Source organism: Rhinichthys klamathensis, unplaced genomic scaffold (genome assembly GCF_029890125.1).
Source record: "Rhinichthys klamathensis goyatoka isolate OS25496 unplaced genomic scaffold, OSU_Roscu_1.1 h1tg000113l_1, whole genome shotgun sequence".
In the NCBI taxonomy this organism is placed as follows: domain Eukaryota; kingdom Metazoa; phylum Chordata; class Actinopteri; order Cypriniformes; family Leuciscidae; genus Rhinichthys; species Rhinichthys klamathensis.
The window spans coordinates 341,840-368,234 of NW_026606650.1; the positions used below are offsets into that span (position 1 = coordinate 341,840).

Sequence of the window (26,395 nt, forward strand, 5' to 3'; positions counted from 1 at the left end):
CACGGGTTCACTGGTCACTGGGTCTGGGAAACAGTGTTTTGAGAGTAACACACACGCGTTCGCTGGTCACTGGGTCTGGGAAACAGTGTTTTGAGAGTAACACACACGCGTTCACTGGTCACTGGGTCTGGGAAACAGTGTTTTGAGAGTAACACACACGCGTTCGCTGGTCACTGGGTCTGGGAAACAGTGTTTTGAGAGTAACACACACGTGTTCGCTGCACACTGGGTCTGGGAAACAGTGTTTTGAGAGTAACACACACGCGTTCGCTGCACACTGGGTCTGGGAAACAGTGTTTTGAGAGTAACACACACGCGTTCACTGGTCACTGGGTCTGGGAAACAGTGTTTTGAGAGTAACACACACGCGTTCACTGGTCACTGGGTCTGGGAAACAGTGTTTTGAGAGTAACACACACGCGTTCGCTGCACACTGGGTCTGGGAAACAGTGTTTTGAGAGTAACACACACGCGTTCACTGCACACTGGGTCTGGGAAACAGTGTTTTGAGAGTAACACACACGCGTTCGCTGCACACTGGGTCTGGGAAACAGTGTTTTGAGAGTAACACACACACGCGTTCACTGGTCACTGGGTCTGGGAAACAGTGTTTTGAGAGTAACACACACGCGTTCACTGGTCACTGGGTCTGGGAAACAGTGTTTTGAGAGTAACACACACGCGTTCGCTGCACACTGGGTCTGGGAAACAGTGTTTTGAGAGTAACACACACGCGTTCACTGGTCACTGGGTCTGGGAAACAGTGTTTTGAGAGTAACACACACGCGTTCACTGGTCACTGGGTCTGGGAAACAGTGTTTTGAGAGTAACACACACGCGTTCGCTGCACACTGGGTCTGGGAAACAGTGTTTTGAGAGTAACACACACGCGTTCGCTGCACACTGGGTCTGGGAAACAGTGTTTTGAGAGTAACACACACGCGTTCACTGGTCACTGGGTCTGGGAAACAGTGTTTTGAGAGTAACACACGCGTTCACTGCACACTGGGTCTGGGAAACAGTGTTTTGAGAGTAACACACACGCGTTCGCTGCTCACTGGGTCTGGGAAACAGTGTTTTGAGAGTAACACACGCGTTCACTGCACACTGGGTCTGGGAAACATTGTTTTGAGAGTAACACACGCGTTCACTGCTCACTGGGTCTGGGAAACAGTGTTTTGAGAGTAACACACACGCGTTCACTGGTCACTGGGTCTGGGAAACAGTGTTTTGAGAGTAACACACACGCGTTCGCTGGTCACTGGGTCTGGGAAACAGTGTTTTGAGAGTAACACACGCGTTCACTGCACACTGGGTCTGGGAAACATTGTTTTGAGAGTAACACACGCGTTCACTGGTCACTGGGTCTGGGAAACAGTGTTTTGAGAGTAACACACACGCGTTCACTGGTCACTGGGTCTGGGAAACAGTGTTTTGAGAGTAACACACACGCGTTCACTGGTCACTGGGTCTGGGAAACAGTGTTTTGAGAGTAACACACGCTCACTGGGTCTGGGAAACAGTGTTTTGAGAGTAACACACACGCGTTCACTGGTCACTGGGTCTGGGAAACAGTGTTTTGAGAGTAACACACACGCGTTCGCTGCTCACTGGGTCTGGGAAACATTGTTTTGAGAGTAACACACACGCGTTCGCTGCACACTGGGTCTGGGAAACTGTGTTTTGAGAGTAACACACACGCGTTCACTGCTCACTGGGTCTGGGAAACAGTGTTTTGAGAGTAACACACACGCGTTCACTGCTCACTGGGTCTGGGAAACAGTGTTTTGAGAGTAACACACGCTCACTGGGTCTGGGAAACAGTGTTTTGAGAGTAACACACACGCGTTCACTGGTCACTGGGTCTGGGAAACAGTGTTTTGAGAGTAACACACACGCGTTCGCTGCACACTGGGTCTGGGAAACAGTGTTTTGAGAGTAACACACACGCGTTCACTGCTCACTGGGTCTGGGAAACAGTGTTTTGAGAGTAACACACACGCGTTCACTGCTCACTGGGTCTGGGAAACAGTGTTTTGAGAGTAACACACACGCGTTCACTGCTCACTGGGTCTGGGAAACAGTGTTTTGAGAGTAACACACACGCGTTCGCTGCACACTGGGTCTGGGAAACAGTGTTTTGAGAGTAACACACACGCGTTCACTGGTCACTGGGTCTGGGAAACAGTGTTTTGAGAGTAACACACACGCGTTCACTGCACACTGGGTCTGGGAAACAGTGTTTTGAGAGTAACACACACGCGTTCACTGGTCACTGGGTCTGGGAAACAGTGTTTTGAGAGTAACACACGCGTTCACTGCACACTGGGTCTGGGAAACAGTGTTTTGAGAGTAACACACACGTGTTCACTGGTCACTGGGTCTGGGAAACAGTGTTTTGAGAGTAACACACACGCGTTCGCTGCTCACTGGGTCTGGGAAACATTGTTTTGAGAGTAACACACGCGTTCACTGCTCACTGGGTCTGGGAAACAGTGTTTTGAGAGTAACACACACGCGTTCGCTGGTCACTGGGTCTGGGAAACAGTGTTTTGAGAGTAACACACATGCGTTCGCTGGTCACTGGGTCTGGGAAACAGTGTTTTGAGAGTAACACACACGCGTTCACTGGTCACTGGGTCTGGGAAACAGTGTTTTGAGAGTAACACACACGCGTTCACTGGTCACTGGGTCTGGGAAACAGTGTTTTGAGAGTAACACACACGCGTTCACTGCACACTGGGTCTGGGAAACAGTGTTTTGAGAGTAACACACACGCGTTCGCTGGTCACTGGGTCTGGGAAACAGTGTTTTGAGAGTAACACACACGCGTTCGCTGGTCACTGGGTCTGGGAAACAGTGTTTTGAGAGTAACACACACGTGTTCGCTGGTCACTGGGTCTGGGAAACATTGTTTTGAGAGTAACACACGCGTTCACTGCTCACTGGGTCTGGGAAACAGTGTTTTGAGAGTAACACACACGCGTTCGCTGGTCACTGGGTCTGGGAAACAGTGTTTTGAGAGTAACACACACGTGTTCGCTGGTCACTGGGTCTGGGAAACAGTGTTTTGAGAGTAACACACGCTCACTGGGTCTGGGAAACAGTGTTTTGAGAGTAACACACACGCGTTCACTGGTCACTGGGTCTGGGAAACAGTGTTTTGAGAGTAACACACACGCGTTCGCTGCACACTGGGTCTGGGAAACAGTGTTTTGAGAGTAACACACACGCGTTCACTGGTCACTGGGTCTGGGAAACAGTGTTTTGAGAGTAACACACACGCGTTCACTGCACACTGGGTCTGGGAAACAGTGTTTTGAGAGTAACACACACGCGTTCACTGGTCACTGGGTCTGGGAAACAGTGTTTTGAGAGTAACACACACGTGTTCGCTGGTCACTGGGTCTGGGAAACAGTGTTTTGAGAGTAACACACACGTGTTCGCTGGTCACTGGGTCTGGGAAACAGTGTTTTGAGAGTAACACACGCTCACTGGGTCTGGGAAACAGTGTTTTGAGAGTAACACACACGCGTTCACTGGTCACTGGGTCTGGGAAACAGTGTTTTGAGAGTAACACACACGCGTTCGCTGCACACTGGGTCTGGGAAACAGTGTTTTGAGAGTAACACACACGCGTTCGCTGGTCACTGGGTCTGGGAAACAGTGTTTTGAGAGTAACACACACGCGTTCGCTGGTCACTGGGTCTGGGAAACAGTGTTTTGAGAGTAACACACACGCGTTCGCTGCTCACTGGGTCTGGGAAACATTGTTTTGAGAGTAACACACGCGTTCACTGCTCACTGGGTCTGGGAAACAGTGTTTTGAGAGTAACACACACGCGTTCGCTGGTCACTGGGTCTGGGAAACAGTGTTTTGAGAGTAACACACACGCGTTCACTGGTCACTGGGTCTGGGAAACAGTGTTTTGAGAGTAACACACACGCGTTCACTGGTCACTGGGTCTGGGAAACAGTGTTTTGAGAGTAACACACACGCGTTCGCTGGTCACTGGGTCTGGGAAACAGTGTTTTGAGAGTAACACACACGTGTTCGCTGGTCACTGGGTCTGGGAAACAGTGTTTTGAGAGTAACACACACGCGTTCGCTGGTCACTGGGTCTGGGAAACAGTGTTTTGAGAGTAACACACACGCGTTCGCTGGTCACTGGGTCTGGGAAACAGTGTTTTGAGAGTAACACACACGTGTTCGCTGGTCACTGGGTCTGGGAAACAGTGTTTTGAGAGTAACACACACGCGTTCACTGCTCACTGGGTCTGGGAAACAGTGTTTTGAGAGTAACACACACGCGTTCGCTGGTCACTGGGTCTGGGAAACAGTGTTTTGAGAGTAACACACACGCGTTCGCTGCACACTGGGTCTGGGAAACAGTGTTTTGAGAGTAACACACGCTCACTGGGTCTGGGAAACAGTGTTTTGAGAGTAACACACACAGTTTCACTGCACACTGGGTCTGGGAAACAGTGTTTTGAGAGTAACACATGCTCACTGGGTCTGGGAAACAGTGTTTTGAGAGTAACACACACGCGTTCGCTGGTCACTGGGTCTGGGAAACAGTGTTTTGAGAGTAACACACACGCGTTCACTGGTCACTGGGTCTGGGAAACAGTGTTTTGAGAGTAACACACACGTGTTCGCTGGTCACTGGGTCTGGGAAACAGTGTTTTGAGAGTAACACACACAGTTTCACTGCACACTGGGTCTGGGAAACAGTGTTTTGAGAGTAACACATGCTCACTGGGTCTGGGAAACAGTGTTTTGAGAGTAACACACACGCGTTCGCTGGTCACTGGGTCTGGGAAACAGTGTTTTGAGAGTAACACACACGCGTTCGCTGGTCACTGGGTCTGGGAAACAGTGTTTTGAGAGTAACACACACGCGTTCACTGCACACTGGGTCTGGGAAACAGTGTTTTGAGAGTAACACACACGCGTTCACTGCACACTGGGTCTGGGAAACAGTGTTTTGAGAGTAACACACACGCGTTCACTGCACACTGGGTCTGGGAAACAGTGTTTTGAGAGTAACACACACGCGTTCACTGCACACTGGGTCTGGGAAACAGTGTTTTGAGAGTAACACACACGCGTTCACTGGTCACTGGGTCTGGGAAACAGTGTTTTGAGAGTAACACACACGCGTTCACTGCACACTGGGTCTGGGAAACAGTGTTTTGAGAGTAACACACACGCGTTCACTGCACACTGGGTCTGGGAAACAGTGTTTTGAGAGTAACACACACGCGTTCACTGCACACTGGGTCTGGGAAACAGTGTTTTGAGAGTAACACACACGCGTTCACTGGTCACTGGGTCTGGGAAACAGTGTTTTGAGAGTAACACACACGCGTTCGCTGCACACTGGGTCTGGGAAACAGTGTTTTGAGAGTAACACACACGCGTTCACTGCACACTGGGTCTGGGAAACAGTGTTTTGAGAGTAACACACACGCGTTCGCTGGTCACTGGGTCTGGGAAACAGTGTTTTGAGAGTAACACACACGCGTTCACTGATCACTGGGTCTGGGAAACAGTGTTTTGAGAGTAACACACGCTCACTGGGTCTGGGAAACAGTGTTTTGAGAGTAACACACACGCGTTCGCTGGTCACTGGGTCTGGGAAACAGTGTTTTGAGAGTAACACACACGTGTTCGCTGGTCACTGGGTCTGGGAAACAGTGTTTTGAGAGTAACACACACGTGTTCGCTGCTCACTGGGTCTGGGAAACAGTGTTTTGAGAGTAACACACACGCGTTCACTGCACACTGGGTCTGGGAAACAGTGTTTTGAGAGTAACACACACGCGTTCACTGGTCACTGGGTCTGGGAAACAGTGTTTTGAGAGTAACACACACGCGTTCACTGCACACTGGGTCTGGGAAACAGTGTTTTGAGAGTAACACACACGCGTTCACTGGTCACTGGGTCTGGGAAACAGTGTTTTGAGAGTAACACACACGCGTTCACTGCTCACTGGGTCTGGGAAACAGTGTTTTGAGAGTAACACACACGTGTTCGCTGGTCACTGGGTCTGGGAAACAGTGTTTTGAGAGTAACACACACGCGTTCACTGCTCACTGGGTCTGGGAAACAGTGTTTTGAGAGTAACACACACGCGTTCGCTGGTCACTGGGTCTGGGAAACAGTGTTTTGAGAGTAACACACACGCGTTCACTGGTCACTGGGTCTGGGAAACAGTGTTTTGAGAGTAACACACACGCGTTCACTGGTCACTGGGTCTGGGAAACAGTGTTTTGAGAGTAACACACACGCGTTCACTGGTCACTGGGTCTGGGAAACAGTGTTTTGAGAGTAACACACACGTGTTCGCTGGTCACTGGGTCTGGGAAACAGTGTTTTGAGAGTAACACACACGCGTTCACTGGTCACTGGGTCTGGGAAACAGTGTTTTGAGAGTAACACACGCGTTCGCTGCACACTGGGTCTGGGAAACAGTGTTTTGAGAGTAACACACACGCGTTCACTGGTCACTGGGTCTGGGAAACAGTGTTTTGAGAGTAACACACACGCGTTCGCTGCACACTGGGTCTGGGAAACAGTGTTTTGAGAGTAACACACACGCGTTCACTGGTCACTGGGTCTGGGAAACAGTGTTTTGAGAGTAACACACACGCGTTCACTGCACACTGGGTCTGGGAAACAGTGTTTTGAGAGTAACACACACGCGTTCGCTGGTCACTGGGTCTGGGAAACAGTGTTTTGAGAGTAACACACACGCGTTCACTGCACACTGGGTCTGGGAAACAGTGTTTTGAGAGTAACACACACGCGTTCGCTGCACACTGGGTCTGGGAAACAGTGTTTTGAGAGTAACACACACGCGTTCACTGCACACTGGGTCTGGGAAACAGTGTTTTGAGAGTAACACACACGCGTTCGCTGGTCACTGGGTCTGGGAAACAGTGTTTTGAGAGTAACACACACGCGTTCACTGCACACTGGGTCTGGGAAACAGTGTTTTGAGAGTAACACACACGCGTTCACTGCACACTGGGTCTGGGAAACAGTGTTTTGAGAGTAACACACACGCGTTCACTGGTCACTGGGTCTGGGAAACAGTGTTTTGAGAGTAACACACACGCGTTCACTGCACACTGGGTCTGGGAAACAGTGTTTTGAGAGTAACACACACGCGTTCGCTGGTCACTGGGTCTGGGAAACAGTGTTTTGAGAGTAACACACACGCGTTCACTGCACACTGGGTCTGGGAAACAGTGTTTTGAGAGTAACACACACGCGTTCACTGCACACTGGGTCTGGGAAACAGTGTTTTGAGAGTAACACACACGCGTTCACTGGTCACTGGGTCTGGGAAACAGTGTTTTGAGAGTAACACACACGCGTTCACTGCACACTGGGTCTGGGAAACAGTGTTTTGAGAGTAACACACACGCGTTCGCTGGTCACTGGGTCTGGGAAACAGTGTTTTGAGAGTAACACACACGCGTTCACTGCACACTGGGTCTGGGAAACAGTGTTTTGAGAGTAACACACACGCGTTCACTGCACACTGGGTCTGGGAAACAGTGTTTTGAGAGTAACACACACGTGTTCACTGGTCACTGGGTCTGGGAAACAGTGTTTTGAGAGTAACACACACGCGTTCACTGGTCACTGGGTCTGGGAAACAGTGTTTTGAGAGTAACACACACGTGTTCACTGGTCACTGGGTCTGGGAAACAGTGTTTTGAGAGTAACACACACGCGTTCGCTGGTCACTGGGTCTGGGAAACAGTGTTTTGAGAGTAACACACACGCGTTCACTGGTCACTGGGTCTGGGAAACAGTGTTTTGAGAGTAACACACACGCGTTCACTGGTCACTGGGTCTGGGAAACAGTGTTTTGAGAGTAACACACACGCGTTCACTGATCACTGGGTCTGGGAAACAGTGTTTTGAGAGTAACACACACGCGTTCACTGGTCACTGGGTCTGGGAAACAGTGTTTTGAGAGTAACACACACGTGTTCGCTGGTCACTGGGTCTGGGAAACAGTGTTTTGAGAGTAACACACACGCGTTCGCTGGTCACTGGGTCTGGGAAACAGTGTTTTGAGAGTAACACACACGTGTTCGCTGGTCACTGGGTCTGGGAAACAGTGTTTTGAGAGTAACACACACGCGTTCACTGGTCACTGGGTCTGGGAAACAGTGTTTTGAGAGTAACACACACGCGTTCACTGGTCACTGGGTCTGGGAAACAGTGTTTTGAGAGTAACACACACGCGTTCGCTGGTCACTGGGTCTGGGAAACAGTGTTTTGAGAGTAACACACACGCGTTCACTGGTCACTGGGTCTGGGAAACAGTGTTTTGAGAGTAACACACACGTGTTCGCTGGTCACTGGGTCTGGGAAACAGTGTTTTGAGAGTAACACACACGCGTTCACTGGTCACTGGGTCTGGGAAACAGTGTTTTGAGAGTAACACACACGCGTTCGCTGCTCACTGGGTCTGGGAAACACATTTTTTTGAGAGTAACACACACGTGTTCGCTGGTCACTGGGTCTGGGAAACAGTGTTTTGAGAGTAACACACACGCGTTCACTGGTCACTGGGTCTGGGAAACAGTGTTTTGAGAGTAACACACACGTGTTCGCTGGTCACTGGGTCTGGGAAACAGTGTTTTGAGAGTAACACACACGCGTTCACTGGTCACTGGGTCTGGGAAACAGTGTTTTGAGAGTAACACACACGCGTTCACTGGTCACTGGGTCTGGGAAACAGTGTTTTGAGAGTAACACACACGTGTTCGCTGGTCACTGGGTCTGGGAAACAGTGTTTTGAGAGTAACACACACGCGTTCACTGGTCACTGGGTCTGGGAAACAGTGTTTTGAGAGTAACACACACGCGTTCACTGGTCACTGGGTCTGGGAAACAGTGTTTTGAGAGTAACACACACGTGTTCGCTGGTCACTGGGTCTGGGAAACAGTGTTTTGAGAGTAACACACACGCGTTCACTGGTCACTGGGTCTGGGAAACAGTGTTTTGAGAGTAACACACACGCGTTCACTGCACACTGGGTCTGGGAAACAGTGTTTTGAGAGTAACACACACGCGTTCACTGGTCACTGGGTCTGGGAAACAGTGTTTTGAGAGTAACACACACGCGTTCGCTGGTCACTGGGTCTGGGAAACAGTGTTTTGAGAGTAACACACACGCGTTCACTGGTCACTGGGTCTGGGAAACAGTGTTTTGAGAGTAACACACACGTGTTCGCTGGTCACTGGGTCTGGGAAACAGTGTTTTGAGAGTAACACACACGCGTTCACTGGTCACTGGGTCTGGGAAACAGTGTTTTGAGAGTAACACACACGCGTTCACTGGTCACTGGGTCTGGGAAACAGTGTTTTGAGAGTAACACACACGCGTTCACTGGTCACTGGGTCTGGGAAACAGTGTTTTGAGAGTAACACACACGCGTTCACTGGTCACTGGGTCTGGGAAACAGTGTTTTGAGAGTAACACACACGCGTTCGCTGCTCACTGGGTCTGGGAAACACATTTTTTTGAGAGTAACACACACGTGTTCGCTGGTCACTGGGTCTGGGAAACAGTGTTTTGAGAGTAACACACACGTGTTCGCTGGTCACTGGGTCTGGGAAACAGTGTTTTGAGAGTAACACACACGCGTTCGCTGCACACTGGGTCTGGGAAACAGTGTTTTGAGAGTAACACACACGCGTTCGCTGGTCACTGGGTCTGGGAAACAGTGTTTTGAGAGTAACACACACGTGTTCGCTGGTCACTGGGTCTGGGAAACAGTGTTTTGAGAGTAACACACACGCGTTCACTGGTCACTGGGTCTGGGAAACAGTATTTTGAGAGTAACACACATGCGTTCGCTGGTCACTGGGTCTGGGAAACAGTATTTTGAGAGTAACACACATGCGTTCACTGGTCACTGGGTCTGGGAAACAGTGTTTTGAGAGTAACACACACGCGTTCACTGGTCACTGGGTCTGGGAAACAGTGTTTTGAGAGTAACACACATGCGTTCGCTGGTCACTGGGTCTGGGAAACAGTGTTTTGAGAGTAACACACACGCGTTCACTGGTCACTGGGTCTGGGAAACAGTATTTTGAGAGTAACACACACGCGTTCACTGCACACTGGGTCTGGGAAACAGTGTTTTGAGAGTAACACACACGCGTTCACTGGTCACTGGGTCTGGGAAACAGTATTTTGAGAGTAACACACATGCGTTCGCTGGTCACTGGGTCTGGGAAACAGTATTTTGAGAGTAACACACATGCGTTCACTGGTCACTGGGTCTGGGAAACAGTGTTTTGAGAGTAACACACACGCGTTCACTGGTCACTGGGTCTGGGAAACAGTGTTTTGAGAGTAACACACATGCGTTCGCTGGTCACTGGGTCTGGGAAACAGTGTTTTGAGAGTAACACACACGCGTTCACTGGTCACTGGGTCTGGGAAACAGTGTTTTGAGAGTAACACACACGCGTTCACTGGTCACTGGGTCTGGGAAACAGTGTTTTGAGAGTAACACACACGCGTTCGCTGGTCACTGGGTCTGGGAAACAGTGTTTTGAGAGTAACACACACGCGTTCACTGGTCACTGGGTCTGGGAAACAGTGTTTTGAGAGTAACACACACGCGTTCGCTGGTCACTGGGTCTGGGAAACAGTGTTTTGAGAGTAACACACACGCGTTCGCTGCTCACTGGGTCTGGGAAACAGTGTTTTGAGAGTAACACACACGCGTTCACTGCACACTGGGTCTGGGAAACAGTGTTTTGAGAGTAACACACACGCGTTCGCTGGTCACTGGGTCTGGGAAACAGTGTTTTGAGAGTAACACACACGCGTTCACTGGTCACTGGGTCTGGGAAACAGTATTTTGAGAGTAACACACACGCGTTCGCTGCTCACTGGGTCTGGGAAACAGTGTTTTGAGAGTAACACACACGCGTTCACTGCACACTGGGTCTGGGAAACAGTGTTTTGAGAGTAACACACACGCGTTCGCTGCTCACTGGGTCTGGGAAACAGTGTTTTGAGAGTAACACACACGCTCACTGGGTTTGCTGGGCTCTCACCTGTAGCTTGGCTTTGTTCCCCGAGGCCAGACTGGGATGGTGACACGTGATCGTTCTGTCCAGTATGAGGCGCTGTTGCCCTGAAGTGTGACCCTGCAGGAGCGACTGCAGATCCCTGTAACTCTCCGGAGCTGAAACACACACACACACACACACACACACGGCATTCTGTCACAGGAAGCTCTGTAACATCAAGGGCTCTCTTATACACCGGTGCAATGCAAATATTCACAAACACCCCAAATATTAAAATTAAAGTATTATGTAAAATATTATTATTGTAAACAAAGATATGGTGGATCTGGCTTGTCCCGTAGATGGTCTGCGCTTTAACCTCTCTCACACTCACTCTCTCTCACACGCGTCACCTGTGTGTGTGTGTGTGTGTGTGTGTGTGAGAGGTGCGTCACCTGTGTGTGTGTGTGTGTGTGTGAGGTGCGTCACCTGTGTGTGTGTGTGTGTGTGTGTGTGTGAGGTGCGTCACCTGTGTGTGTGTGTGTGTGTGTGTGTGTGTGTGTGAGGTGCGTCACCTGTGTGTGTGTGTGTGTGTGTGTGTGTGAGGTGCGTCACCTGTGTGTGTGTGTGTGTGTGTGTGTGAGGTGCGTCACCTGTGTGTGTGTGTGTGTGTGTGTGTGTGTGTGAGGTGCGTCACCTGTGTGTGTGTGTGTGTGTGTGTGTGTGAGGTGCGTCACCTGTGTGTGTGTGTGTGTGTGTGTGTGTGTGTGTGTGTGTGTGTGTGTGTGAGGTGCGTCACCTGTGTGTGTGTGTGTGTGTGTGTGTGAGGTGCGTCACCTGTGTGTGTGTGTGTGTGTGTGTGTGTGTGTGTGTGTGTGTGAGGTGCGTCACCTGTGTGTGTGTGTGTGTGTGTGTGTGTGTGTGTGTGTGTGAGGTGCGTCACCTGTGTGTGTGTGTGTGTGTGTGAGGTGCGTCACCTGTGTGTGTGTGTGTGTGTGTGTGTGTGAGGTGCGTCACCTGTGTGTGTGTGTGTGTGTGTGTGTGAGGTGCGTCACCTTAGTGTGTGTGTGTGTGTGTGTGTGAGGTGCGTCACCTGTGTGTGTGTGTGTGTGAGGTGCGTCACCTGTGTGTGTGTGTGTGTGTGTGTGTGAGGTGCGTCACCTGTGTGTGTGTGTGTGTGTGTGAGGTGCGTCACCTGTGTGTGTGTGTGTGTGTGTTTCTTTGTGTGTGTGTGTGTATGTGTGAGGTGCGTCACCTGTGTGTGTGTGTGTGAGGTGCGTCCCCTGTGTGTGTGTGTGTGTGTGTGAGGTGCGTCACCTGTGTGTGTGTGTGTGAGGTGCGTCACCTGTGTGTGTGTGTGTGTGTGTGTGTGTGTGTGAGGTGCGTCACATGTGTGTGTGTGTGTGTGTGTGTGAGGTGCGTCACCTGTGTGTGTGTGTGTGTGTGTGAGGTGCGTCACCTGTGTGTGTGTGTGTGTGTGTGTGTGTGTGTGTGTGTGAGGTGCGTCACCTGTGTGTGTGTGTGTGTGAGGTGCGTCACGTGTGTGTGTGTGTGTGTGTGTGTGTGTGTGTGTGTGAGGTGCGTCACCTGAGTGTGTGTGTGTGTGTGTGTGTGTGTGTGTGTGTGTGTACCTGTGAAGGTGTAGGGCAGTTCTGCTCGGGCTGCCTCCTGTACGGCTCTCCTCTGCTCTTCATCACTCACTGTTTCTTCTTCATCACGGCCCTCCTCTTCCTCAGCGGCCTGATCCCCCTCTTCCTCATCAGACTGAAGATCATCATCATCATCTTCATCTTCATCCTCCTCCTCCTCTTCACCCTCATCATCATCATCATCTGCACCAGTCTCATGCTCTTCCTCTCCTCCCTCCTCATCCTCCTCTTCCTCTCTCTCCTCCTCGATGTTCCATTTGCCGTCCTGCTGACACTCACACTCATTAGAATATTTAAATCACATGCAGTGTAAATGTTCAAAAGTATGGATATACATCCTGTAACACTGGATATGAGTGCTAGTTCTTATATGAGTATCTGATCTGTGTTTAGTGTGTATGTCTGTGTGTTTGTGTGTGTGTTTCTGACCTTGTAAGCGAGTGTTTTTCGCTCGTCACCATCCAGTATGAATCCATCATTAATATCATCAGCAGAGGTGTGTGTGTGTGTGTGAGCAGATTCGCCCTCAGCGTCTCCCATCATCCTCTTCAGTCTGTCGGCCTGAATCACAAACACACGTTAACTCTTCCTCGTCTTCATCCAGTGCAGATGTTTCACAGGAGATTACAGCAGCAGAGAGTGTGTGGCTTTACAGCCGCTCTGGAATAAAGCTGAGCACCTCCAGCGTCTGCAAGCGCAGTCTCTCCTCTCGAGCGACTTCCTCTGAGCTCTTCAGCTTCTCTGACGGCTGAGCCTTCATCTCGAAGCCCAGCTCTCGCACCATCACATCATACTCCTCCATCTGACACACACACACAGACACGAGAGAGAGTGAGGAAGAGCAGCACACACACATCATCACTGTCACACCCACACACACACAGACACGAGAGTGAGGAAGAGCAGCACACACACACACAAACATCATCACTGTCACACACACTCACAAGAGAGAGAGTGAGGAAGAGCAGCACACACACACATCATCACTGTCACACCCACACACACACACACACGAGAGAGAGTGAGGAACAGCAGCACACACACATCATCACTGTCACACCCACACACACACAGACACGAGAGTGAGGAAGAGCAGCACACACACACATCATCACTGTCACACACACACACACACACAGACACGAGAGTGAGGAAGAGCAGCACACACACACACAAACATCATCACTGTCACACACACACGAGAGAGAGTGAGGAACAGCAGCACACACACACACCATCACTGTCACACACACACACACACACAGACACGAGAGTGAGGAAGAGCAGCACACACACACACAAACATCATCACTGTCACACACACACGAGAGAGAGTGAGGAACAGCAGCACACACACACACCATCACTGTCACACACACACACACACAGACACGAGAGTGAGGAAGAGCAGCACACACACACACAAACATCATCACTGTCACACACACACGAGAGAGAGTGAGGAACAGCAGCACACACACACACCATCACTGTCACACACACACACACACAGACACGAGAGTGAGGAAGAGCAGCACACACACACACAAACATCATCACTGTCACACACACTCACAAGAGAGAGAGTGAGGAACAGCAGCACACACACACACCATCACTGTCACACACACACACACACAGACACGAGAGTGAGGAAGAGCAGCACACACACACACAAACATCATCACTGTCACACACACTCACAAGAGAGAGAGTGAGGAAGAGCAGCACACACACACATCATCACTGTCACACACACACACACACACACACAGACACGAGAGAGAGTGAGGAACAGCAGCACACACACATCATCACTGTCACACACACACACAGACACGAGAGTGAGGAAGAGCAGCACACACACACACAAACATCATCACTGTCACACACACTCACAAGAGAGAGAGTGAGGAACAGCAGCACACACACACATCATCACTGTCACACACACACACACTCACAAGAGAGAGAGTGAGGAACAGCAGCACACACACACACCATCACTGTCACACACACACGAGAGAGAGTGAGGAACAGCAGCACACACACATCATCACTGTCACACACACACGAGAGAGAGTGAGGAACAGCAGCACACACACACACAGACATCATCACTGTCACACACACTCACGAGAGAGAGAGTGAGGAAGAGCAGCACACACACACAGACATCATCACTGTCACACACACACACACAGACATCATCACTGTCTCACACACACACACACACACACTCGTCGCTCTGCTACCTTGGGCTTGTCCAGCTCCTCTTTCCTCTCAGCTTTAGGGGTCTTGTGGGCCAGAAGGTTCTGGATGGATCTCCAGTCCTGGTCCAGTTTCTCCGTGAGCACCTGCGCCTCCTCCTTCTGAGTCTGGCGCTCGCGCTGAGAACGGGAAGAGCATCGCCGTTAAACCGTCACAGCTACAACCATAACCTTTTATTAATCGCTTAAGTCCACATGACAGCCAATCAGAATCCACCCTGCTTTCATCAGAGAGCGTGAGCACTGATAACAGCAGATCACCAAACTGCAGCGCGCTTAGCATGAACAGAACGATCTATCGTTATAGTTACAGATATCGTTATAGTTACCGTTACAGATATCGTTATAGTTACTGTTACAGATATCGTTATAGTTACTGTTACAGATATCGTTATAGTTACTGTTACAGATATCGTTATAGTTACTGTTACAGATATCGTTATAGTTACTGTTACAGATATCGTTATAGTTACTGTTACAGATATCGTTATAGTTACTGTTACAGATATCGTTATAGTTACTGTTACAGATATCGTTATAGTTACTGTTACAGATATCGTTATAGTTACTGTTACAGATATCGTTATAGTTACTGATACAGATATCGTTATAGTTACTGTTACAGATATCGTTATAGTTACTGTTACAGATATCGTTATAGTTACCGTTACAGATATAGTTACAGTTACTGTTACAGATATCGTTATAGTTACCGTTACAGATATCGTTATAGTTACTGTTACAGATATCGTTATAGTTACTGTTACAGATATCGTTATAGTTGTTACAGATATCGTTATAGTTACTGTTACAGATATCGTTATAGTTACCGTTACAGATATCGTTATAGTTACCGTTACAGATATCGTTATAGTTACTGTTACAGATATCGTTATAGTTACTGTTACAGATATCGTTATAGTTACCGTTACAGATATCGTTATAGTTACCGTTACAGATATCGTTATAGTTACCGTTACAGATATCGTTATAGTTGCTGTTACAGCTATCGTTATAGTTACTGTTACAGCTATCGTTATAGTTACTGTTACAGATATCGTTATAGTTACTGTTACAGCTATCGTTATAGTTACTGTTACAGATATCGTTATAGTTACTGTTACAGATATCGTTATAGTTACTGTTACAGATATCGTTATAGTTACTGTTACAGATATCGTTATAGTTACTGTTACAGATATCGTTATAGTTACTGATACAGATATCGTTATAGTTACTGTTACAGATATCGTTATAGTTACTGTTACAGCTATCGTTATAGTTACTGTTACAGATATCGTTATAGTTACCGTTACAGATATCGTTATAGTTACCGTTACAGATATCGTTATAGTTGCTGTTACAGATATCGTTATAGTTGCGTTATAGTTACTGTTACAGATATCGTTATAGTTACTGTTATAGATATCGTTATAGTTGTTACAGATATCGTTATAGTTACTGTTACAGATATCGTTATAGTTACTGATACAGATATCGTTATAGTTACTGTTACAGCTATCGTTATAGTTACTGTTACAGCTATCGTTATAGTTACTGATACAGATATCGTTATAGTTACTGATACAGATATCGTTATAGTTACTGTTACAGATATCGTTATAGTTACTGTTACAGATATCGTTATAGTTACTGTTACAGATATCGTTATAGTTACTGTTACAGATATCGTTATAGTTACTGTTACAGATATCGTTATAGTTACTGTTACAGATATCGTTATAGTTACTGTTACAGATATCGTTATAGTTACTGATACAGATATCGTTATAGTTACTGTTACAGATATCGTTATAGTTACTGTTACAGATATCGTTATAGTTACTGTTACAGATATCGTTATAGTTGTTACAGACATCGTTATAGTTGTTACAGCTATTTTTGCAGTTATCGTCAGAGTCAGTGTTACAGTTATTACAGCTACCGCTATAATTATCATTACAGTTACTACAGCTATTGTAATAGTTACTGTTACAGCTACCATAGTTATCATCATTGTAGTTATCGTTTACATTACCACCAAATGGTGTAGACAGGATAAAGTTTAATCATGATAAAGTAACGTTGTATTATTTGAAGAAACACTGACCTTTTCCTGTTTGGATTTGATGATGAGTTCTTCGATCAGTTCCTGTCGTGACTTGGGTTTGTGTTGTTCATCTCCGGCGCTCTTCATCCTCAGTAAACCTCCCCCACCGCCGAAGTGTGACGCGGTCAGTTCAGCTGCAGAAACAGGCAGGATTAGAGCGTAAATATAAGCGCTGGTCAGAGCCACTGATGGGGAAGGTCACATGTTTAAACGCGTCACCTGACAGCAGTCCCTTCTCCTCAGAGTCACTGTCGCTGTCAATCACATCCGCCATCTTCTCCATCTCTGCCAGAGACTGACCGTAATGCGTCAGCTCCTCTTCCTCATTCAGATTAAACATGTCCTTCCTGTCGTGAGTACGCTACACACACACACACACACACACACACACACGCAGCATCAGTAGATACCCATGATGAAGGTGCATGTGATGAGGTAATGATGAGGTGTGTCACCTGTCTCTCCAGTGTGAATCTCTGCAGGATCTTCTCCTCAGGTGTGATCTTGGTGTCATATTCCCCGAAGCGTCGGTCAACGAATTTGTTGTTCTTGCCTTTGAGTCTGAACTCCTTCAGGAGCGTTTCCTTCCTCTGTGGGATCAAACACACACACTTCATCAGACACACTCAGCGTTACAGTTTCGGCTATTATAGTTATGGGCACTATCGTTATAGTTGTTACATTTATAGTTATTGTTACAGATATTGTTACTGTTAATAACTATAATGATAGCTGTAACAATAACTATAATGATAACTATGTTACAGCTATCATTATAGTCGTTACAGATATAATTATTGTTACAGATATCGTTATAGTTATTGTTAGAGTACAGATATAGTTATTATTACGGTTACCGCTATAATTATCGATATAGTTTTTATCACACCTAATCAGGGCTGGGCACTGACACATTTATACGATTTGAATCAATTCCTTTCCATAAGGCAGTTTTTATAATAATAACGTAATAGTAATGACACATGTTTCTATAGTGGTACATATGATACACCACGGTATTTCTATAATCCTCACACACACAGTATTACTCATGATTGCATCTCCATAAACATTAGTGTGTTTTACCTTCTGATTGGCTCTGGATCGCGAGACCCCCGGCAGACCCACGTCATGTTTGCTCTTGCGACCCAAAACATCGAACTTCTTGCGGTTGATTTTCACCTCGAACGGGTTTTTCTGAATCTCCGGAGCCGCTTTAGACTTGCGCACTTTATCGGACAACCCGCTGCTCAACTTCTGCTGTTTCCTCATCATTACCCCGGTCAGACACTAAAGAACAGCTCGATATGATCATTCACTCACACTATCATAATCATTCAAACAAGCGTTAAATCCCGAGAGCGTTTCATGTGTTCCTCATCACAAACTCACACGCTGCGGACACGAGTACGAGCATACACACACACACACACGCGCGCGGAGCACAGACACTGATGGGTGATTAGCGCCACCCTGCGGGCAGGAGAGAAACTGCGCACACACACACACACACACACACGCGCGCGCGGAGCACAGACACTGATGGATGATTAGCGCCACCCTGCGGGCAGGAGAGAAACTGCGCACACACACACACACACTAACACACAGATGTGGTAATTAGCGCCACCCTGCGGGCAGGAGAGGAACTGCACATACACACACACACACACACACACACACACACACACACGTATTGTATAAAGCGTCATAGAAACACGTGTGGAATTGAATGTCATAGATCTTGTTCATATGGTGAGATCACTGTAAGTAATGAATGCTCGTTTGAACAAATACATCTATGCTTGTGACAATAAAGCCAAAATGCAGCTAAATACATTTCCAAGGCTTTTATTTAGTAAAATAAAACAAAGTTGCAGTTGAACACAAAAGAACAGCAGGGGTCGCTGTGATCATGTGTGTGTGTGTGTGTGTTCACTGTAATAATGAGCAGCAGTCACGTGATGATGTCACTGCGATTACGTCACTGGAACGAGCAGCTAACCCTAACCCAAATAAGCCAAAAAAGAAGATATATATTTTCTCTTCTGTGGTTTGTAGTTCATTTGCTGCTCTGCCAGAATATAGAAACACACACACACACACACACACACACACAGTCTTTCTCCAGATGTTTTACCACAGAGGCTGATTGTGTGTGTGTATCTTTAATCTAAACCATACTCATGTATTTACTTGTTGGCTAATTGCAATGAAATCCTGCTGGTCGCCTACACACACACACACACACACTCTCTCTCAACTTTCTCTTGTTGTTTGTCTAACAGAAAAGCGTCTGAATGTTGTGCGTCAGCAACACACGTCGGGTCAGAGGTCATCTTGTGCTGGAGGGATTGTGGGTAAATTAGAAGAAGAGTTTAAGACACACACAGTTCAGTTTCACAAACGACGAAGAAAATCTGGAAACAATCAGGATTCTCTTTGCCGCTCATTTCTTTCTTTTTTGAATGACAGGATGTGAGTCAGGATTTGGCCCGTGTGTGTGTGTGTGTGTGTCCAGTGAGTGTGTGTGTGTGTTCAGCGAGTGTGTTTGCTTGTGTGTCCAGTGTGTGTGTACAGTGAGTGTGTGTGTGTGTGTGTACAGTGAGTGTGTGTGCGTGTGTACAGTGTGTGTGTGTGTGTGTGTGTCCAGTCTGTGTGTACAGTGAGTGTGTGTGTGTGTTCAGTGAGTGTGTGTGTGTGTGTTAAGTGTGTGTTCAGTGTGTGTGTTGATCATGTGATTCTCCAGCACTGTTCCGTGTGTCAAACGCCATTTTAAAGAAGTCAAAATGTCCTCACTTTATTCTCTTTGTCTTCATTCCATCTAAAACTCAAACCGGCCCTCACACAGATAGTTCTACACACACACACACCAGTGTTGCGGGGTCACTGACCTCCAGAGTGTTTTGCAGGAAGTTCAAGAGAAAAACAGACAGACAGCAGCTCGTGTTTTAGTCATGGCTTCTTTATTTGGCAGAGATGGAGGTGAACACACACACACACACACACACACACACACACACACACACACACACACACAGACACACACACACACACACAGACAGACACACAGAGACAGACAGACAGACACACACACACACACATAGAGACAGACAGAGAGAGAGAGACACACACACACACACACAGAGACAAACACACACACACACACACACAGAGACACACACACACACATAGAGACACACAGACACACACACACACACACACACAGAGACAGACAGACACACACACACACACACACACACACACAGCGCTCAGTAGACGTATCTGGCTCTGTGGAGCAGGTCGATCTCAGGTGTGTGTGTGGGTTTGGCACAGTGGTTTCCCACAATCCTTCAGAATGATATTTACATTATATACAGGCATATGTACAACAGACGAACACACGTCAGATCATCTAAAATGAGACACACACACATCAGATCATCTAATATGAGACACACACACACACACATCAGATCATCTGAGAACACGGCAGTAAGTCCTGATCTGCGCACCTCGAGCTGATCTGGGAGCAGTGAGCGAGACGAGTCGTGAGATCACGCTCGCAGGAACCGCTACACACACACAGTCGACTGTGTGAAATAAACAGTTAATAAACAGTTATGGAGTTGTAGAAATTAAAGTTGAATCTTCAATCTCCTCCCGAAAATCCAAAAAAGTCTGTTTGTGCCTCAGTGACTTCGTTTAGAGAAGCTGTCAATCACAACTGTCAATCATGACGCCACACTCCCGTTTTTAAAGCATCAAATAACGAACTAAGATCAAACTTATTTAAAAAAAACGAACACTTAAACTTAAACCAGCGTGAAAAAAACATCCTAAAAAGACAGACGACATCTTTGGAAAAAAATAATTTGAAATGTAATTTGAATGTTTAGTTTCCCTAGCGTCACGTTAGACTTCATATGGAGGCGGGGCTTATGAGCTGTCCTGGGGAGGCGGGGCTTATGAGCTGTCCTGGGGAGGCGGGGCTTATGAGCTGTCCTGGGGAGGCGGGGCTTATGAGCTATCCTGGGGAGGCGGGGCTTATAAGCTATCCTGGGGAGGCGGGGCTTATGAGCTATCCTGGGCCCAGCCACCGGGGGGCGATCGAGCGCTTGTTTGTGCGGAACGAGACACACAGACAGTGGAACAGGGGCTTCTGGGAAGGGCGTGTCACACACAATCAGTGGAACAGGGGCTGCCGGGGTTTCTGGGAAAGGGCGTCACAGGCGGGGCTTCTGGGAAGGGGGCGTGTCACAGGGCGCCGGGGCCTCTGGGAAGGGGGCGTGTCACAGGGCACCGGGGCCTCTGGGAAGGGGCCGTGTCACACAGACAGTGGAACAGGGGCTTCTGGGAAGGGGGCGTGTCACAGGGCGCCGGGGCTTCTGGGAAGGGGGCGTGTCACAGGCCGCCGGGGCTTCTGGGAAGGGGGCGTGTCACAGGCCGCCGGGGCTTCTGGGAAGGGGCCTACAGCAGGCAGATCAGGCTCTTGCCCTCCTCGATCTCCTCCTGCACCTTGTCGCTGGACGTGGCGACCTCGGCCTGCGCGGAGAACACCGCACAGAGGAAGCTGAGGCCGGTGCCGCCCAGCGCCGTGTAGAACGCCCAGCCCACAGAACACAGGCCCAGCCGGTACGGGCCCGCATCCGGCCCGCAGTACAGCCGCGCCTTAGCAGAACCCCAGCCTGCGGGGTACAGCAGCAGACCCACCATCAGGAACAGACCTGCACACACACACACACACACAGAACGTCAGACGGAGAGAGTTAATGTCACAGCTGGACAACAGTGAGGTTCTCAAGGCCTGGGAATCGAAAGTTTATTCCAATTCTGGAATCGAATACTTGAGGTCAAGAATCAGAAACTTGTCATAAAATGTAAATTTCGCTTCCTCTCATGGATTCCTCTGTGAGCATTTCGATATGACTTCCAGTGCGAGACTGTGTTCTGTCCTCGTGTGTGTTGGACCCGCAGCTCTTCAAGGAACAGCACTAGGGCTGTAACGATACACCAAACCCACGATTCGGTTCGTATCACGATTTTTGACCGTATACAGGTCCTTCTCATACAATTAGCATATTGTGATAAAGTTCATTATTTTCCATAATGTAATGATAAAAATTAAACTTTCATATATTTTAGATTCATTGCACACCAACTGAAATATTTCAGGTCTTTTATTGTTTTAATACTGATGATTTTGGCATACAGCTCATGAAAACCCCAAATTCCTGTCTCAAAAAATTAGCATATTTCATCCGACCAATAAAAGAAGTGTTTTTAATAAAAAAAAAAAAAGTCAACCTTCAAATAATTATGTTCAGTTATGCACTCAATAGTCAATACTTGGTCGGGAATCCTTTTGCAGAAATGACTGCTTCAATGCGGCGTGGCATGGAGGCAATCAGGCTGTGGCACTGCTGAGGTGTTATGGAGGCCCAGGATGCTTCGATAGCGGCCTTAAGCTCATCCAGAGTGTTGGGTCTTGCGTCTCTCAACTTTCTCTTCACAATATCCCACAGATTCTCTATGGGGTTCAGGTCAGGAGAGCTGGCAGGCCAATTGAGCACAGTAATACCATGGTCAGTAAACCATTTACCAGTGGTTTTGGCACTGTGAGCAGGTGCCAGGTCGTGCTGAAAAATGAAATCTTCATCTCCATAAAGCTTTTCAGCAGATGGAAGCATGAAGTGCTCCAAAATCTCCTGATAGCTAGCTGCATTAACCCTGCCCTTGATAAAACACAGTGCACCAACACCAGCAGCTGACATGGCTCCCCAGACCATCACTGACTGTGGGTACTTGACACTGGACTTCAGGCATTTTGGCATTTCCTTCTCCCCAGTCTTCCTCCAGACTCTGGCACCTTGATTTCCAAATGACATGCAAAACTGAGCAACAGTCCAGTGCTGCTTCTCTGTAGCCCAGGTCAGGCGCTTCTGCCGCTGTTTCTGGTTCAGAAGTGGCTTGACCTGGGGAATGCGGCACCTGTAGCCCATGTCCTGCACACGCCTGTGCACGGTGGCTCTGGATGTCTCTACTCCAGACTCAGTCCACTGCTTCCGCAGGTCCCCCAAGCTCTGGAATCGGTCCTTCTCCACAATCTTCCTCAGGGTCCGGTCACCTCTTCTCGTTGTGCAGCGTTTTTTTGCCACACTTTTTCCTTCCCACAGACTTCCCACTGAGGTGGCTTGATACAGCACTCTGGGAACAGCCTATTTGTTCAGAAATTTCTTTCTGTCTTACCCTCTTGCTTGAGGGTGTCAATGATGGCCTTCTGGACAGCAGTCAGGTCGGCAGTTTTACCCATGATTGCGGTTTTGAGTAATGAAACAGGCTGGGAGTTTTTAAAAGCCTCAGGAATCTTTTGCAGGTGTTTAGAGTTAATTAGTTGATTCAGATGATTAGGTTAATAGCTCGTTTAGAGACCCTTTTCATGATATGCTAATTTTTTGAGACAGGAATTTTGGGTTTTCATGAGCTGTATGCCAAAATCATCAGTATTAAAACAATAAAAGACCTGAAATATTTCAGTTGGTGTGCAATGAATCTAAAATATATGAAAGTTTAATTTTTATCATTACATTATGGAAAATAATGAACTTTATCACAATATGCTAATTTTTTGAGAAGGACCTGTATATGAATATACGTGTCGTGAAGAATACTTTTTTTCAGAAATGTTTATTTTTTCCTGGATTCTGTTTTTTAATGATTTATTGCAAATTTATTATCAAAAGCAGTAATAATCAAACGAATGCACACAATGTTTTGTGTCATTTTGCTTCTCCAGTAAATGTGTCTTGATTTAAGAATGTTTGAATATTTGTGCTGGAAAACAGAAAAACACTGAGGAAGAGCAGCATTTACTCGCAGTGTGTGTGTGTGTGTGTGTGAGAGAGAGAGAGAGTGTGTGTGTGTGTGTGTGTACGTGTGTGTGAGTGATTGAGTGAGTGTTCAGTGTGTGAGTGAGTGTGTGTGTGTGTGTGTGTGTGTGAGAGAGAGAGAGTGTGTGTGTGTGTGTGTGTGTGTGTGTGTGTACGTGTGTGTGAGTGATTGAGTGTGTGTTCAGTGCATGAGTGTGTGTGAGCGAGTGTGTGTTCAGTGTCTGTGTGTGAGTGATGGTGTGTTCAGTGTGTGTGTGTGTGTGTTCAGTGTCTGTGTGTGTGAGTGATGGTGTGTTCAGTGTGTGTGTGTGTGTGTGTGTGGTGTTTAGTATAATATGAGGAAATGAAAGTAGGTCATAAATTCTTTCCACATGTTGTTGAGGGTCTGAAGGTCTCAGAGCTGCAAATACACACACACACACACACACACCTGACCATCACTCACACACACACCAGACCATCACACACACACACACACACACACACGTCCCCCGCACTGTTAGAACGTGATTCTGTCCCCAGCACTTCTTGACCCGTCTCCAATATTTCCGCCCCTGTTCTCTGATTTGTTACTCAGATTTGAGTGAACTAATAATCAGCCAATCACAAGCCATGATCCTCAAGTCTCCTGTTGCTCTCGCGGCTTCTGTCCTGGTCTGGGGTACGTACACACACACACACACACACACACACACACACACTGTAAAGGCCCTCGCACACCGAGTCATTGTGTCAATCACGTTTGCACACCGTCTCCGAAACTCTCGTCCGTCATAAAGAAATTCGTATCGGATTCGATGTTCAGCGTTCTTCGCATCCGTTGCAGTTTGAGGCGTTTTGAGAGTCCAGAGCCAGCGAATGACGAGTACGGGACGCGTGTGTGTTTAATGAAATTATTGGGTTGTTTTACAGCAGGACTGGTGAATGGTGAAAATACTGCAGATTAATTATGATTATTACGAGATCTGCAGGAAGCACCAAAACCCGAGACCTCAGAACACACACACACACACACACACACGCCGAAGCCCGTCAAATATCATGTTCCTGAGGACAGGTTTGAGAACCTCTTAGGAACTGTTGAAGAATTAAAACAAACTTCTCAGATTCGCTCCACGCCCAGCGTCAGCTACATGATGTCATCATGCTGAATTACCCATCAGCCCTCACTCTGCTCAGGGTCAGAGGTCAGACTGACTCACACATCAGCAGAACCGTCTGGAAAACAGATGAAGTGACCTCATCATCCCATGTGACCTGTTCCCCCCACACACACACACACACACAGACAGACAGACCGTGAATGTCCTACACTCAAACTATTCAAGAGCTCCCAATCAACTGCTTAACAACACCCTAGCAACCACCAGACTACCCTAGCAAGCAAATAGCAAGTGTTGGGTATCGTTCAAAAATGATCAATATCGATACAATGACTTCGATACCGGTTCCTGAACGATATTTTTTTCAATACCAATTTTAAGAACAGATGATGTTATAGCAGAGGCTGTAACATTAATGTGGAACTTTTATGATGGATAGTTGCACTTTTATGATGGACATATGCACTTTTATGATGGATAGATGCACTTTTATGATGGATAGTTGCACTTTTATGATGGACATATGCACTTTTATGATGGATAGATGCACTTTTATGATGGACAGATGCACTTTTATGATGGATAGATGCACTTTTATGATGGACAGATGCACTTTTATGATGGATAGATGCACTTTTATGATGGATAGATGCACTTTTATGATGGATAGATGCACTTTTATGATGGATAGTTGCACTTTTATGATGGACATATGCACTTTTATGATGGATAGTTGCACTTTTATGATGGACATATGCACTTTTATGATGGATAGATGCACTTTTATGATGGACAGATGCACTTTTATGATGGATAGATGCACTTTTATGATGGACAGATGCACTTTTATGATGGATAGATGCACTTTTATGATGGACAGATGCACTTTTATGATGGACAGATGCACTTTTATGATGGATAGATGCACTTTTATGATGGATAGATGCACTTTTATGATGACAGATGCACTTTTATGATGGATAGATGCACTTTTATGATGGATAGATGCACTTTTATGATGGATAGATGCACTTTTATGATGGACAGATGCACTTTTATCATGGACAGATGCACTTTTATGATGGATAGATGCACTTTTATGATGGACTGATGCACTTTTATGATGGACTGATGCACTTTTATGATGGACTGATGCACTTTTATCATGGATAGATGCACTTTTATGATGGATAGATGCACTTTTATGATGGACTGATGCACTTTTATGATGGACTGATGCACTTTTATGATGGATAGATGCACTTTTATTATGACAGATGCACTTTTATGATGGCTAAATGCACTTTT

At 47.2% G+C, this 26,395-nt stretch overlaps 2 protein-coding genes across 3 annotated transcripts in view; both read right to left on the reverse strand.

The window, feature by feature from the left end:
• The window catches only part of nop14 (NOP14 nucleolar protein homolog (yeast)), a 42,163-nt gene extending 23,646 nt beyond the window's left edge, over positions 1-18,517 (reverse strand). The window contains exons 1-9 of the mRNA XM_056254649.1: positions 18,181-18,517; positions 17,550-17,684; positions 17,314-17,455; positions 17,095-17,228; positions 14,970-15,104; positions 13,391-13,513; positions 13,141-13,272; positions 12,694-12,976; positions 11,108-11,238 (exon numbers count right to left, since the gene is read on the reverse strand). Of these exons, the coding sequence (XP_056110624.1) occupies positions 11,108-11,238; positions 12,694-12,976; positions 13,141-13,272; positions 13,391-13,513; positions 14,970-15,104; positions 17,095-17,228; positions 17,314-17,455; positions 17,550-17,684; positions 18,181-18,369 (1,404 nt within the window). The 5' untranslated portion in view covers positions 18,370-18,517. The remainder of the gene's footprint in view (positions 1-11,107; positions 11,239-12,693; positions 12,977-13,140; positions 13,273-13,390; positions 13,514-14,969; positions 15,105-17,094; positions 17,229-17,313; positions 17,456-17,549; positions 17,685-18,180) is intronic.
• Positions 18,518-21,362: 2,845 nt separating this feature from the next.
• The window catches only part of lhfpl2a (LHFPL tetraspan subfamily member 2a), a 37,465-nt gene continuing 32,432 nt past the window's right edge, over positions 21,363-26,395 (reverse strand). For both annotated transcript variants that reach the window (XM_056254650.1, XM_056254651.1), the window contains exon 3: positions 21,363-21,821. In XM_056254650.1, coding sequence (XP_056110625.1) covers positions 21,565-21,821 — 257 coding nt within the window. In that variant the 3' untranslated portion in view covers positions 21,363-21,564. The remainder of the gene's footprint in view (positions 21,822-26,395) is intronic.